This window comes from Neoarius graeffei, chromosome 23, assembly GCF_027579695.1.
Source record: "Neoarius graeffei isolate fNeoGra1 chromosome 23, fNeoGra1.pri, whole genome shotgun sequence".
Lineage (NCBI taxonomy): Eukaryota > Metazoa > Chordata > Actinopteri > Siluriformes > Ariidae > Neoarius > Neoarius graeffei.
The window spans coordinates 42,166,579-42,180,569 of NC_083591.1; the positions used below are offsets into that span (position 1 = coordinate 42,166,579).

At 43.2% G+C, this 13,991-nt stretch overlaps 1 protein-coding gene across 5 annotated transcripts in view; it reads left to right on the top strand.

The window, feature by feature from the left end:
- The window catches only part of ankrd12 (ankyrin repeat domain 12), a 106,657-nt gene extending 93,083 nt beyond the window's left edge, over nucleotides 1–13,574 (top strand). For all 5 annotated transcript variants that reach the window (XM_060906196.1, XM_060906195.1, XM_060906194.1 and 2 more), the window contains 3 exons: nucleotides 3,535–3,678; nucleotides 10,128–10,223; nucleotides 11,932–13,574. In XM_060906196.1, the coding sequence (XP_060762179.1) occupies nucleotides 3,535–3,678; nucleotides 10,128–10,223; nucleotides 11,932–12,117 (426 nt within the window). In that variant the 3' untranslated portion in view covers nucleotides 12,118–13,574. The remainder of the gene's footprint in view (nucleotides 1–3,534; nucleotides 3,679–10,127; nucleotides 10,224–11,931) is intronic.
- The last annotated feature ends 417 nt before the right edge of the window (nucleotides 13,575–13,991 follow it).

Genomic DNA, 13,991 nt, shown 5'->3' on the forward strand with positions numbered 1-13,991 from the left:
CATTTTTCAAAGTAACGATTCAGAGCAAAATGAAAACGGCGGACGCGAGGGAAACGGGTCCGGGGCCGCATACGGCTTTTTCCGGACCGGTTTCCAAAATCCGTATCTTCCCAGTCGTGTGACTTTTCTCCCAATAGTTTTATTAAGAGCGAGCGTGCGTGTCCGTATGGGGCGTATGATAAATTTCCATATCAGTGCAGTAGACAAAACTAATTTGGTTAAGTTCTACAGTTCCAGCAGTTCATAGCTGAGCATAGATCTTGTGAGAACTAATTAGCAAATCTTTTGTAAGATGAATAATACAGGGTGTTTCAAAAAAAGTTGATACACTGACAGCCAATGAAAATGTCCAGGTGACATTTATGAAAATAATTTTATTCATAAGCTATGAAATCATGTACTAGAAGCTTACAGATCAATATACTGACATTTAACTCGAGATGAATAAACAAAAAATCACAATTGTTGTGAGCTTTGATAATGTACAGTCCGAACAAAATGGATACCCTGTAATTGGAAAGTTGCAGCTTCAGTACCGAGTATTGTCCCCACCAACAGCAATACAAGCCATCAGTCTGCGACGCATACTGCGTATCAAACGGCGAATCCTGTCTTGTGGAATGGCCTGCCACTCCTCTTGAAGAGCCTGGATCAGTTGACCTCTGTTCATGGGGCGAGGAACACGGTTCTGGATCTGAACACCAAGGTGATCCCATAAATGCTCAGTGGGATTGAGATCAGGTGAATACGCAGGCCATGGCAGGGTTTGGACATTCAATCGACGCCCAACTTCTGAAAAACTTAGGTCGGCTTGCACCATGCCGAGGGCCCGCCATCTGTCATCTGGATTTAACCGTGGCATCTTGGACATAAGGAATACAAAAGTCGGCTTTATCATGGCCTTAATAAAGGCTATCCAACCCATACTTTCAACCGTGTACAAATTTTTGTTTTTCTCCAAAACAGCACTTTGAGCTGATTCCTAAAGACCACTCCCTGAAGACTATTGAAAAATGTTTGGATTGAGGAGAACTCATTAATGACTTCTGTGCACGCTATTCAATAGAAACATCTCAAAACAAACATTTCCCCAACTCTGTATTGCATAATATGTTGAACTAGACCGGACAATTCCCCGGCGGAAATTGTGAGAGGATGCAGTGCGCGAAGCAATTCGGTCACGCATGTTCGCTGGCCGTGAATGTGTGACCTGCAATGATGTTTCAATGCAATGATTGTGTGTGTGCTTGAGACAGCAGCCTTCATGAAGAAGAGCTATTCAAGAGCATAAACAAAGTGACTACAGCCGGAAATTAGCATGTACTGCTATAACCTGGGACAGACATCTGTCCTTACCACAAGGATAATGTTTAATTTGTGCACTGTCCCTTTTAAAAATAAAATAAACTCTAAACTCTAAGAAGAGTGTTTGTAGTTTGTATGTACGAACAGAAGTGTTCCTAATAAAGTGGGCGGCTAAGCTGAAGTGTCATGCTGACCGAGGCTGGTTTTTTTTTTTTTTTCACAAAAAAAAAGAAATTCACAAAATTCTTTCACAGTGAGCGCTAGAAGGGTCTCCTGAATAGACTGATGTAATTTTTTGTCTGTAGTGTTAAAAATGAGAGACTTTTCTGTCACTTTTATAATGGGTGTCAATGAGCTAAGACACACAAAGTATGGAGTTTTGTGCTGTTTTTTATGAAGGACCAGGCCTCGAACAATGACAAATAACTCGACAACGGAAGCAGCTATTCACAAAATTCTTTCACAGTGAGCGCTAGAAGGGTCTCCTGAATAAAATGATGTATTTTTTTGTCTGTAGTGTTAAAAATGACGACACTAGAACGAGTTAAAAATAAGAGACTTTTCTGTCCCGTTTATAATGGGAGTCAGTGAGGCCGCTCACCTGTGCTCTCCTCAGTTTGAGGCTTCTCATTCAAAAACTGTAAATCCTATCGTTTAGGTAGACACATTGTGTGAATCAGGACAAGTTTTACTACTACTTTTGAGAAAATCATGTCTGTAGAGTGAAATTTGTGGCTGAAAACACAGTTTAAGCGAGAAAGTTTGACCTTTTTTTTTCAAGCTCTCTCCACTCTGACTTAACGAGATGCACTGGTGTGTAACGCAATAGACACCCATTCAAAAGCCGGATTTTTTCCCGGAACCCACATGGCGTTTGAGCCGGGACTGATCCGAAAGTGTAGAACCTAGCAGAAAAGTTGGGTGCCAGATCCACAGAGGAGAAGTTTTCCTATGTTTTAGAGTTTGAATCACGTCTCTAGGTGAAAGCATGCCAGAGCAGTGGATGTTTGAAAAAGTGCTTTTTTTTTTTTCAATTAATTCCATAGAAATGAATGGGGTTTTTTTGGGCAATTTTTTTTTTTCGCGACTACGTCGCGAAAAAATCTTATTCTGTAGAGAAAAGTAATAGCATAGCGAGTCCGATCAAGCCGCACGATTTGATATATTGTTTGTCTGTGTGCGACGTACGGTTATTGAGTTATTTGAAATCGAAATTTGCGTAGGAGGAAGAAGAATACGGAAGAAGAAGAAGAGGAAACACGTAGAAGAACAATAGTTGCTGTGCTGCAGCACTGCATCCTAATTATTGACCTGGACTTTTTCATTGACTGCCAGTGTATTATTTGAGATGTACAGTAAATATCCCAGAAACTACATGGTCTAGGCAAATTAAACTGAACAGGCTTAAGCCTAGGTCACAACCGGACGTACGATTTTTTTTTTTTTTGGCCGTGCGATTTTTGGCGTTTCCCAAATCGCTGCGTTTTTTTTGTTCGTGGAGAAAGACGCACGTAAGCACCTGTAGAGTGAGTTTGACATGACAAAGAACCTCTGCGGCCAGTCTACGGCTTGAAAATCAGCATGTCACACGCACGCCCTCCGGGCGTTTCACGCGCACCCTCCGTGCGTTTCTTGCACGTAGACCGGCCGTAGGAGCACGTAGGAGACCGAGGCATTAATGTTGAGCAGTATAAGATTTATTCCTCAAAATTTGAATGAGAAATTCCAAGGCATGTGGATTCTATGAACAATTTCACACATTTTCAATACGCGTGCCGCCTGAGACACAGACAGCCGCCTTTTTTGAGCGATTTGCGCCGTGTCCAAATCTACATTGCAGTTGGTGCATTTTTAGGGAAATCTGTCATAAATACGCACCGCACAGTCTTGTTCGAGCGTACTGTAACACACAAAACGGCTTTTCTTTTCCAGTGAATGGCATTTCTATACCTAAAAAGACAAAAACAAACAACATTAAGCATAAAATTTTGACCTGTTTCCACACATGCTGTTAAAATTTGAGGTCAATTGAATGAGAATTGGCAAAGTTATTAGATTGTGAAATGATATCAAGTTTTTCTGAAACACCCTGTGTTGGAGGAGGCAGTATCCTGTTGTTTCATGCTCCATTTAATTACTTTACAGTATTTCCTTTACGACAAGGCCTTGCCAGCTTTTTCATAAATTAATGGGGGTTTTTTGTTTGTTTTTTTTCTCCTCCCCTCACAGGAGAAGTTGATCGTGTCCAACGAGCAAGAAGTCCTGCGTGTACATTATCGTGCTGCGAGAACGTTAGCCAATCAGACACTACCGTTCAGTGCTTGCACTGTGTTGTTGGACGCAGAAGTATACAACATGCCCCAGGATGTACAGGTAAATAACTGCCAGTCTGGTGCTGTAATATCTTTTCATGTTCTTGGTGACCGTGTTGTATCACATGACCACCTCTGGAAGTATACATCTCGGTCCAGTTAGACAGAAGAACCTGAAGCTTGACTGACCAGAAAAATTGTGTCACCTAAGTGGCTGAAATGCCTCATAGTTCTGCTTCAGACTTTCAGATCACGATTAAAAATACAGTCCAGCCGTTTGTATATAAAATATTGGGAATTGTATATCGGCTCAATATGTACTTGGGCGCTAGAACTCGGGTAAGGAGCAGAGTGGGCCTGACTGGATGGATTACCGTTCAAGTGGGCCTGCATCAGGGGTCTTCTCTAAGCCCCTACCATTTTGACCTAATAATGGATGTCATCTCTGCGGGAGTAAGGGACCTGTCTCCCTGGTGCATGCTGTTTGCTGATGACATTGTGATATGCTGCACAAACGGATTGGAAGTCGGAAGGGAATTGGAGCTTTAAAAGAGAGAGGGTGAAAGATCAGCAGGAAGAAAACCAAATACCAGAGTTTCTGTGATGGAAGTGAGAGTGAGGTTAGCATGCAAGGGGAGTCCTTGAAAAGACTGGAGAGCTTTAAATACCTGGGATCCACCGTGACAAGTGATGGAGATTTAGATGCCGAAATAACACACACAATCCAGGCAGGTTGGAGGAATTGGAAAAAAAAGACAATCAGGAGTATTATGCGACAGAGAAATAAATATAGGGACCAAGGGCAAGGTTTATAATAATAATACATTTTATTTATAGGCACCTTTCAGGACATTCAAGGTCACCGTACAAAGACTATAATAAAAGCAATCGATAAAATGAAAAACATAACAATCAAAATAGTGCAAAACATAATAAAGTGCACCGGTGGGGTCATTCCAGTCCCAAATTAAAGGGAATATACTTGTCAGAAAAGGTGGGTTTTGAGGCGAGATTTGAAGGAGATGATGGAATCGGAGTGTTATGTCCTGTGGCAGGGAGTTCCAGAGGCAGGGGGGCCGAGCGGCTGAAGGCTCTCGACCCCATGGTGGACAAGTGAGCAGGTGGGAGGGTGAGTTGGATGGAGGAGGAGGACCTGAGAGTATGGCTGGGTATGTTAGTGTGGAGGACCTCACTAAGGTACTGGGGGGCGAGGGTGTTGATGGCCTTAAAGGTAAAAAGTAGGATTTTATAGATGATGCGTAATTTGATAGGAAGCCAATGGAGTAGCTGCAGGACAGGTGTGATATGACTGAAGGAGGGGGTTTCTGGAAATTCTGGCGGCAGAGTTTTGAACCAGTTGCAGTTTATGGATGGACTTGTCAGGTAAACCAAAAAGAAGGGAGTTACAATAGTCAAGACGAGATGTAACCAGGGTGTGAACCAGGACAGCGGTACTGTTGGGTGTGCGGGACGGACGCAGGCGTGAGATATTACGTAGATGGAAATAAGCTGACCGAGTGACATATTTACGTGGGACTGGAGTGATAGTGCTATCAACGATGACACCCGGACTCTTAACCTGGGGGGAGGGGGAAACTGAGGAGTTGTCAAAGGAAATGGAGAAACTGTTTATTTTTGAAAGGGTGGATTTAGTACCAACGAGAAGGACCTCCAGTTTTATCACTGTTAAGTTTAAGGAAGTTATGGGAGAACCAGGATCTGAGTTCCTGTAGGCAATCGGGGAGAGAGGAGGTGGGTTTGGTGAACGGGTAGAGCTGGGTGTCATCCGCATAGCAATGGAACTGGATGTTAAATTTACGGAAAATACTGCCAAGAGGGAGGAGATAATGAATAAAGGAGGTCCAAGCACAGAACCTTGGGGTACACCAGAAGAGAGGGGGAATGGTTGGGATGTGAATGTTTTCAGTTGGACCAGCTGAGTGCAGCCAGAGAGATGTGATTTAAACCAGTCCAGGGGCGTGTCAGATAGTCCAATAGCGGCTAATCTGTCATTGAGGATGGTGTGGGAGATTGTGTCAAAGGCCGCACTCAAGTTGAGGAGGATGAGGATGGTAAGGAGTCCAGTGTCCGCAGCCATGAGGAGGTCGTTAGTGATTTTGACAAGAGCTGTTTCTGTGCTGGGGTGGCACGGTGGTGTAGTGGTTAGCGTTGTCGTCTCACAGCAAGAAGGTCCGGGTTCGAGCCCCGTGGCCGGCGAGGGCCTTTCTGTGTGGAGTTTGCATGTTCTCCCTGTGTCCGCGTGGGTTTCCTCTGGGTGCTCCGGTTTCCCCCACAGTCCAAAGACATGCAGGTTAGGTTAACTGGTAACTCTAAATTGACCGTAGGTGTGAATGGTTGTCTGTGTCTATGTGTCAGCCCTGTGATGACCTGGCGACTTGTCCAGGGTGTACCCCGCCTTTCGCCCATAGTCAGCTGGGATAGGTTCCAGCTTGCCTGCGACCCTGTAGAACAGGATAAAGTGGTTAGAGATGATGAGATAATGAGATGTTTCTGTGCTATGAAGTGGGTGAAAGCCAGACTGGAACTGTTCATAGAAATTATTAAGAGAGAGGTGATTGTGAACCTGAGCTGCAACAATTTTTTCCAGGATTTTGGAAAGGAATGGGAGATTGGAGATGGGACAAAGGTTGTTAACATTATTGGGGTCAGCGCCAGGTTTCTTGAGAATTGGGGTTACTATGGCTGATTTGAAAGATGAGGGGACAGTACCAGAGGTGAGAGAAGAATGGACAATAGCAGTTTTTGAGGGGTCAGAGAATGGATAGAGGCTTTTACCAGAGAAGTAGGGAGAGGATCAAGCTGGCAGGTAGATGGCTTGGACTTGTGGATGAGATCAGCTATATCAGCAGCAGAGGGAAGTTTGAAGCTAGAGAGTGGGTGGGAGAAAGGGATTTGAAAAGCTGGGAAGGGTGAGGTGGCTGAGATGTGAGGCGCTAGTTGCTGATGAATACTGTCAATCTTTGTGTTAAATGCCACAATTGAGTTGCAAAAATCAGCCGAGTAGAAATGGGGAGGGAGACGGTCAGGTGGGCGTAATTGGATTTTGCAATGGAGAGAGAATCCTTATAGAAGAGAATGTGATTCATGAACATGTCCTCCTGAATAGTGAGACCAGTTTTTCTGTAGAGGCGTTCCAGTTGACGACTTTTGGCCTTAAAGGAACAGTCCACCGTACTTCCATAATGAAATATGCTCTTATCTGAATTGAGACGAGCTGCTCCGTACCTCTTCGAGCTTTGCGCGACCTCCCAGTCAGTCAGACGCGCTGTCACTCCTGTTAGCAATGTAGCTAGGCTCAGCATGGCCAATGGTATTTTTGGGGGCTGTAGTTAGATGCGACCAAACTCTTCTGCGTTTTTCCTGTTTACATAGGTTTATATGACCAGTGATATGAAACAAGTTCAGTTACACAAATTGAAACGTGGCGATTTTCTATGCTATGGAAAGTCCGCACTATAATGACAGGCGTACTAACACCTTCTGCGCGCTTCGGCAGTGCATCGATATCTGAGCTCCGTATCAATGCGCTGTCGAAGCGCGCAGAAGGTGTTAGTACGCCTGTCATTATAGTGCGCACTTTCCATAGCATAGAAAATCACCACGTTTCAATTTGTGTAACTGAACTTGTTTCATATCACTGGTCATATAAACCTATGTAAACAGGAAAAACGTGGAAGAGTTTGGTCGCTTCTAACTACAGCCCCAAAAAATACCATTGGCCATGCTGAGCCTAGCTACATTGCTAACAGGAGTGACAGCGCGTCTGACTGACTGGGAGGTCGCGCAAAGCTCGGAGAGGTACGGAGCAGCTCGTCTCAATTCAGATAAGAGCATATTTCATTATGGAAGTACGGTGGACTGTTCCTTTAAGTTGGCAGAGTTCGGGTGTAAACCAAGGTGCGGATTGGATGAAGGAGACAGTCCGTGTTTTTAAAGGAGCCAGGGTGTCCAGAAGATTGTGGAGGCCACTATTGTAGTGGGAGAGCAGTTCATCAGGAGTGGATGTAAGGTTGATGCTAAGGAGATTTGCGATTCCAGTGCAGTTAAGTTAATGCCCTTAATATTAGGGAATGAGATGGTACGAGACCAGTTTAGTTTTGGATAAAGTGACATTAACATTAAATGAAATAAGCATGTGGTCACAGATGGGGAGATCGGCTGCAGAATAATTAGAGGGAGTAACATCAGAGCAATAGATAAGGTCCAAAATGAGTGCGTGGGAAAATCAATAAACTGCTGCAGCCCGAAGCTGTCTAAGCAGGATATGAAGTCTTTGGTGAGGTAGTTATGAGTATTATCAATATGTACATTAAAGTTACCAAGCAGAATTGTAGTAGGGGAGAGGGAGGAAATGTGAGTGAGGAAAGCAGAGAATTCACCAATAAAGTCAGAGTTGGACGGTAAACAGTGGCAACTTTGGTCGGAGATGGACCATTCAGTTTTATGGCAAGAGACTCAAATGACTGGTAAGCTGTCACAGAGACTGGTGAGACTTTCCAATTCTCGCACCTCCCCCACGGCCGGTGGCACGGGGCTGACCGATATAAACAAACCCAGGGGGAGTTGCTTCATTCAGCTGGGAAAAGGCGCCCATTTGTTGCCATGTTTCAGTCAGGCACAAAAAGTCATACTTGCGGCCATTGATGAGGTCCTGGAGGAGATGTCCTTTGCCCGAAAGCGAGCGGACGTTAAACAGTCCGCAATGGAGATCACTGTGGTCGCTCATGAAGGAAGTATTAGCCGACCTGGCTAGGCTGGCTAGTACACCGTGGTCCACTCTGCTGGGGGAATTTCTCGGTTGACTGTGAGATGAAGTCCAGATGGAGTTGATGGAAGAGGAGTCATCAATATTGAAGCTCCGTCGGGACCCACGGTGAATGTATTTCCGACGAGGAAGATGAGCGATGTCAGGGCAGAGCTGCAGTACCGGTGGTGGAACAGCCAAGTGGAGGCGAAGTTTCAGAAGCTCAGCAGCCGAGTATTGGAGCAGGGCTGTTGACTTCATCAGAAGGAGCAGGGCAATCCAGAAGAACATAGACCACACAGCCAACCTGTCGATCCACACTCCGGCTCGGTAGTCAGATCCAGAAGACAGGAGCAGCCGGTCGAGGAGTGAGAGCCAGGGCGTCACAGGTAGGCTAATAAAGCCATATAAACATGGGAAAATCCGATATGAAATGATGCCAGAATGGGAAATATGCAAAGTAGCAGTAGTAGGAGAGGAATGACCGTCACAAAAGTAGAGGTTGCAGATAAAAGTTAGTGAAAAAGCCAGAGAGCAGCGGCAGTAATTCGCGCCAGTGTTCGCTCAAACTGGAAGCAGGTGTTCCTCCAATAAATAACACTAGGGCCCTGATTTACTCAGGGATTGTGTGTGTGTATACAGACAGTAGTAAGACCAGCGCTGCTATACGGAGCAGAAACATGGGCTACAAAGAAGACGCAAGATGGGCGTATGGAGTAACGAAGATGGATAAGATCAGGAATGAAAGAATAAGAGGAACTATGAAGGTGACGGAAGCTTCCAAGAAAGTGCAAGAGAAGAGACTCTAGTGCATGTAATGAGAAGGGAAGAGGAGCACACTGGAAGGAAGGTGATGGAGATGGAAGTGCAGGGAACATGAAATCGTGGAAGACTGAAAAGAAGATGGATGGACAGTGTGAGGGAAGATCGAAGAAGAAAAGAGGGAAAACGCCGACCCCACGTAGAAGGTGGGACGCATCTCCCATAACCCGGGACGGGACATATTTCAATGTGGTGTCACGTATTTTCTTATATTTGCCTTCCGTGTTTTTACATGCTGTTCCGTCCCATGTATAACAAGTGTTCCGTCCCGCAATACCATTTTTGGGACGTTTATTTACGTAATGTATAATCTTACCTTTTTTGTTCCAGTTTCACAGAGACATCAGTCACGTCCACCATTTTATTAATCGGTACTTGCATTAGTCATCCCGCCTTTATAGATGAACCCATCCTGTCACGTACGATAAATAAAGTTAGAAGAAGAAAAACAAAATATATTGTTTAGTTGTTTTATTGTCAGAACACATAAACATGGATTTCTTTGTGACGTCATGCCAAGATATATTCCGTAATTGGAGTTCTGGGCTTTTATATGAATTTCGATTGAAAATTTCGTGAATATAACGTTAACACGATGTGACGGGATATCATAATACTGGATAATCAAAGAATACATGACCGTGATGCATGTGAGTACAAGATGTTAAGTATGAAACCCCTGAATATTTAGAAAACCTAACGTTATTGTTCTGGTTCATACTTCCCGTACCAGGTTATGGGAGACACCAAGTGGGAAAAGGTGGAGAGAATGAAAAAGTATATTGGCTCAATATACAATTACTATATACGATACTGGTTTCTGGATTCAAAGGTTCCCAGAAAGCAACTAGTTGAAAAGAAAACACATGAATAAGCAGTCATTTTTGTTTTATGCTCATGTGTATTGTTTGCTTGCATGGCAGGGAGATGACGGGAAAACCTCAGTGAGGGATCGGTTTAATGCAAGACAGTTCATGTCTTGGCTTCAGGATGTGGATGACAAATTTGACAAGTTAAAGGTAAATGAGTATATATTTTTTTTGTGGTGGTGGTTGTTAATGGCTGAGGGTGGGTGGGTGGTTTTTTCCCCCTCAGTGTGGTGTTTTAGTGATGGGTTATTTAAAACAAGGCTAAAAGACTAACTGGTCCTGATTCATTTTACAACCCTGATTCCAAAAAAAGTTGGGACAAAGTACAAATTGTAAATAAAAACGGAATGCAATAATTTACAAATCTCAAAAACTGATATTGTATTCACAATAGAACATAGACAACATATCACATGTCGAAAGTGAGACATTTTGAAATTTCATGCCAAATATTGGCTCATTTGAAATTTCATGACAGCAACACATCTCAAAGTTGGGACAGGGGCAATAAGAGGCTGGAAAAGTTAAAGGTACAAAAAAGGAACAGCTGGAGGACCAAATTGCAACTCATTAGGTCAATTGGCAATAGGTCATTAACATGACTGGGTATAAAAAGAGCATCTTGGAGTGGCAGCGGCTCTCAGAAGTAAAGATGGGAAGAGGATCACCAATCCCCCTAATTCTGCACCGACAAATAGTGGAGCAATATCAGAAAGGAGTTCGACAGTGTAAAATTGCAAAGAGTTTGAACATATCATCATCTACAGTGCATAATATCATCAAAAGATTCAGAGAATCTGGAAGAATCTCTGTGCGTAAGGGTCAAGGCCAGAAAACCATACTGGGTGCCCGTGATCTTCGGGCCCTTAGACGGCACTGCATCACATACAGGCATGCTTCTGTATTGGAAATCACAAAATGGGCTCAGGAATATTTCCAGAGAACATTATCTGTGAACACAATTCACCGTGCCGTCCGCCGTTGCCAGCTAAAACTCTATAGTTCAAAGAAGCCGTATCTAAACACGATCCAGAAGCGCAGACGTCTTCTCTGGGCCAAGGCTCATTTAAAATGGACTGTGGCAAAGTGGAAAACTGTTCTGTGGTCAGACGAATCAAAATTTGAAGTTCTTTATGGAAATCAGGGACGCCGTGTCATTCGGACTAAAGAAGAGAAGGACGACCCAAGTTGTTATCAGCGCTCAGTTCAGAAGCCTGCATCTCTGATGGTATGGGGTTGCATTAGTGCGTGTGGCATGGTCAGCTTACACATCTGGAAAGACACCATCAATGCTGAAAGGTATATCCAGGTTCTAGAGCAACATATTAAAATGCAATTCTGTGCATTTTCCAACATGACAATGCCAAACCACATACTGCATCAATTACAGCATCATGGCTGCGTAGAAGAAGGGTCCGGGTACTGAACTGGCCAGCCTGCAGTCCAGATCTTTCACCCATAGAAAACATTTGGCGCATCATAAAACGGAAGATATGACAGAAAAGACCTAAGACAGTTGAGCAACTAGAATCCTACATTAGACAAGAATGGGTTAACATTCCTATCCCTAAACTTGAGCAACTTGTCTCCTCAGTCCCCAGACGTTTACAGACTGTTGTAAAGAGAAAAAGGGATGTCTCACAGTGGGGAAACATGGCCTTGTCCTAACTTTTTTGGAATCGGGGTTGTACTTTATTCTGCGTACTTGGAAATGAATATGATTTGAAATGACAATTCCATATTATTTGCAAATACAGATCATGTAAGGTCATAGCTGAGAATGTAAAAGCAGGATGTGGTGTTGAATGTGGTTTGTAAATCCGTTGCATTAGCGTTACTCTGGCTTTGTCTCTCACAGACGTGTCTCCTGATGAGGCAGCAGCACGAAGCAGCAGCTCTTAATGCCGTTCAGCGATTGGAGTGGCAGCTGAAGCTACAGGAGCTGGACCCTGCCACTTACAAATCAACCAGCATCTTCGAAATCCCTGAGTTTCACATCCCGCTTGTCGAGGTCAACGATGACTTTGACCTCACCCCAATATAACAGCAGTGAGCCAGCGCTCGGGTCACAAAGAACTGACGAGGCTCATCTCTCCAGGGCTCGAAGAACAGAGAAACACAAAGCACTTGTTTCGGGCAAGCTCTGTGTGTGTGTCACGTAGACTTGCACCATATGATCAGACACTCCAGAGGGGGGAAAAAAATTAATAATAACAGTGGACACACAATTGAATGAGGGTCCTCCACCATCTCTGCGGATTAAAAAGTCTGCAGTCTTTTTTTGTTTGTAAGTCATTCTGGTTAGGAGTGTCTGCCAAAAGACTTAAACGCACATGCTACATTTTTCTGTACCGGGTCCAAGGCTCCGCATTGCGTCCCTGAAGGTCCAATTACTTTTCTCAGCATCAGCTCTTGTTTGACTACACTTACCTTCCCCAGATGCACTTCTTCTGTCATAAGAGTCGGGTGCGAAATCTCGGTTCTTACAGCTGCTGGCTTTAGGTCCAAACAGAAACGCACTTCAACTTAAAGTCCCTTTCGCAGAACCGTATAGAACCACAGGCAAGCAGAGCTGCATGGAGGAGATTCAGCCAGCAGAGGGCGATGTGATCTCTCTCTCTCTGTGTGATCAGAGGGAGAAGGTGCAAGAGGGAGATGTTAGAAGAAGCAAACACTTTACCTGTCCTCTGGCGGAACAGAAAGGTGTCGTTCCAACTCATTTCAAAAGTGAGTGTTCATGATGTATAGATTGTGCTCTTCATTGTTTGTTTGGTTTTTTTTAACTTATTTTATACATACTGATTGTGCATTTGTAAATATCCATGTAATTATTATTATTATTATTATTTTTATCATTTATTATTATTATTTTTAACTTGTAAAAAGAGAAAATAACATAAAAGGAAGTTAATAGATATTTTGATTGTAAACTTTTTGTCAAATGTTTAATGGACCAAAGTTTGTTTTTGGTTTTTTTTTTTTATATTGAGCGTCCTTTTTGTCGTTGTTGGCTTAACTCTTTAAGCATGTGCTTTTGAATTCTGTTTGTTTTTGTTCGTTACGTTTTCTTCTTCTTCTACTACTACTACTACTACGACTACACGTTTCCTCTTAGATTCATCACAGCAGGTGTTTTTGACTTGTGATTTCTATGCTGTGCATGCGTTGCAGATTTGTACTTCTTTTTCTGAAAGCTGTGCTGTGGTGAGGTTTATGTAAGTGGTCCTGCTTTTTTCCCCGCCTTCGTCGTCTCTTAGTAGCACTCACTTCTTCTTCTTCCTCTGTGTTGCCCGTTGTGTCTTGCACACGTAATGAGAGAGAAAAAAAAAGGATCGATGTCTTCTCATTAGAAAAGGAAACTTACTTTTACAGTTTTAATGTGAGATCATGACAAAACAAAACCTATTTTTTACAACACGCCTTTTGAACGATGGTTCTAAAAATATGTCTATTTTAATATTTACTTGTTACAGGATAATGTACATAATTGTAATATATACCTGAATAAATTTTATTGGTTGTGAGCTCTTTTAATGTCGTGTCTTTGTTCGTATACCGTAGAACATCATTATCAGCTGCACACACTTGAGTTGCATCTGTGGTCTTACTTCTCCAAGCCTACTGGTTTTATGCTTGGAAAACATGTTAATATCAGAGGAACTGTTAATTTTATTTTTTTCTAATAAACGATGTAGTGTTTTTTACTCTTGAGGTGAAAAAGGAAGGTGCTATATTTAAGGTATAAAACAATCTGGTGTGCTGTGAAAGGAAAATGATCTACGATGGGGTGGTGTGATGCAGACTGAGGGGAATTGAGCATTCAGAAGCACGTTTTTGAATAAATAATGCAAACGAATGCGTGCTCGTGTGTCTCTATGACAGACTGCCATCATATTGTTCATATTATGGTGGGAATGC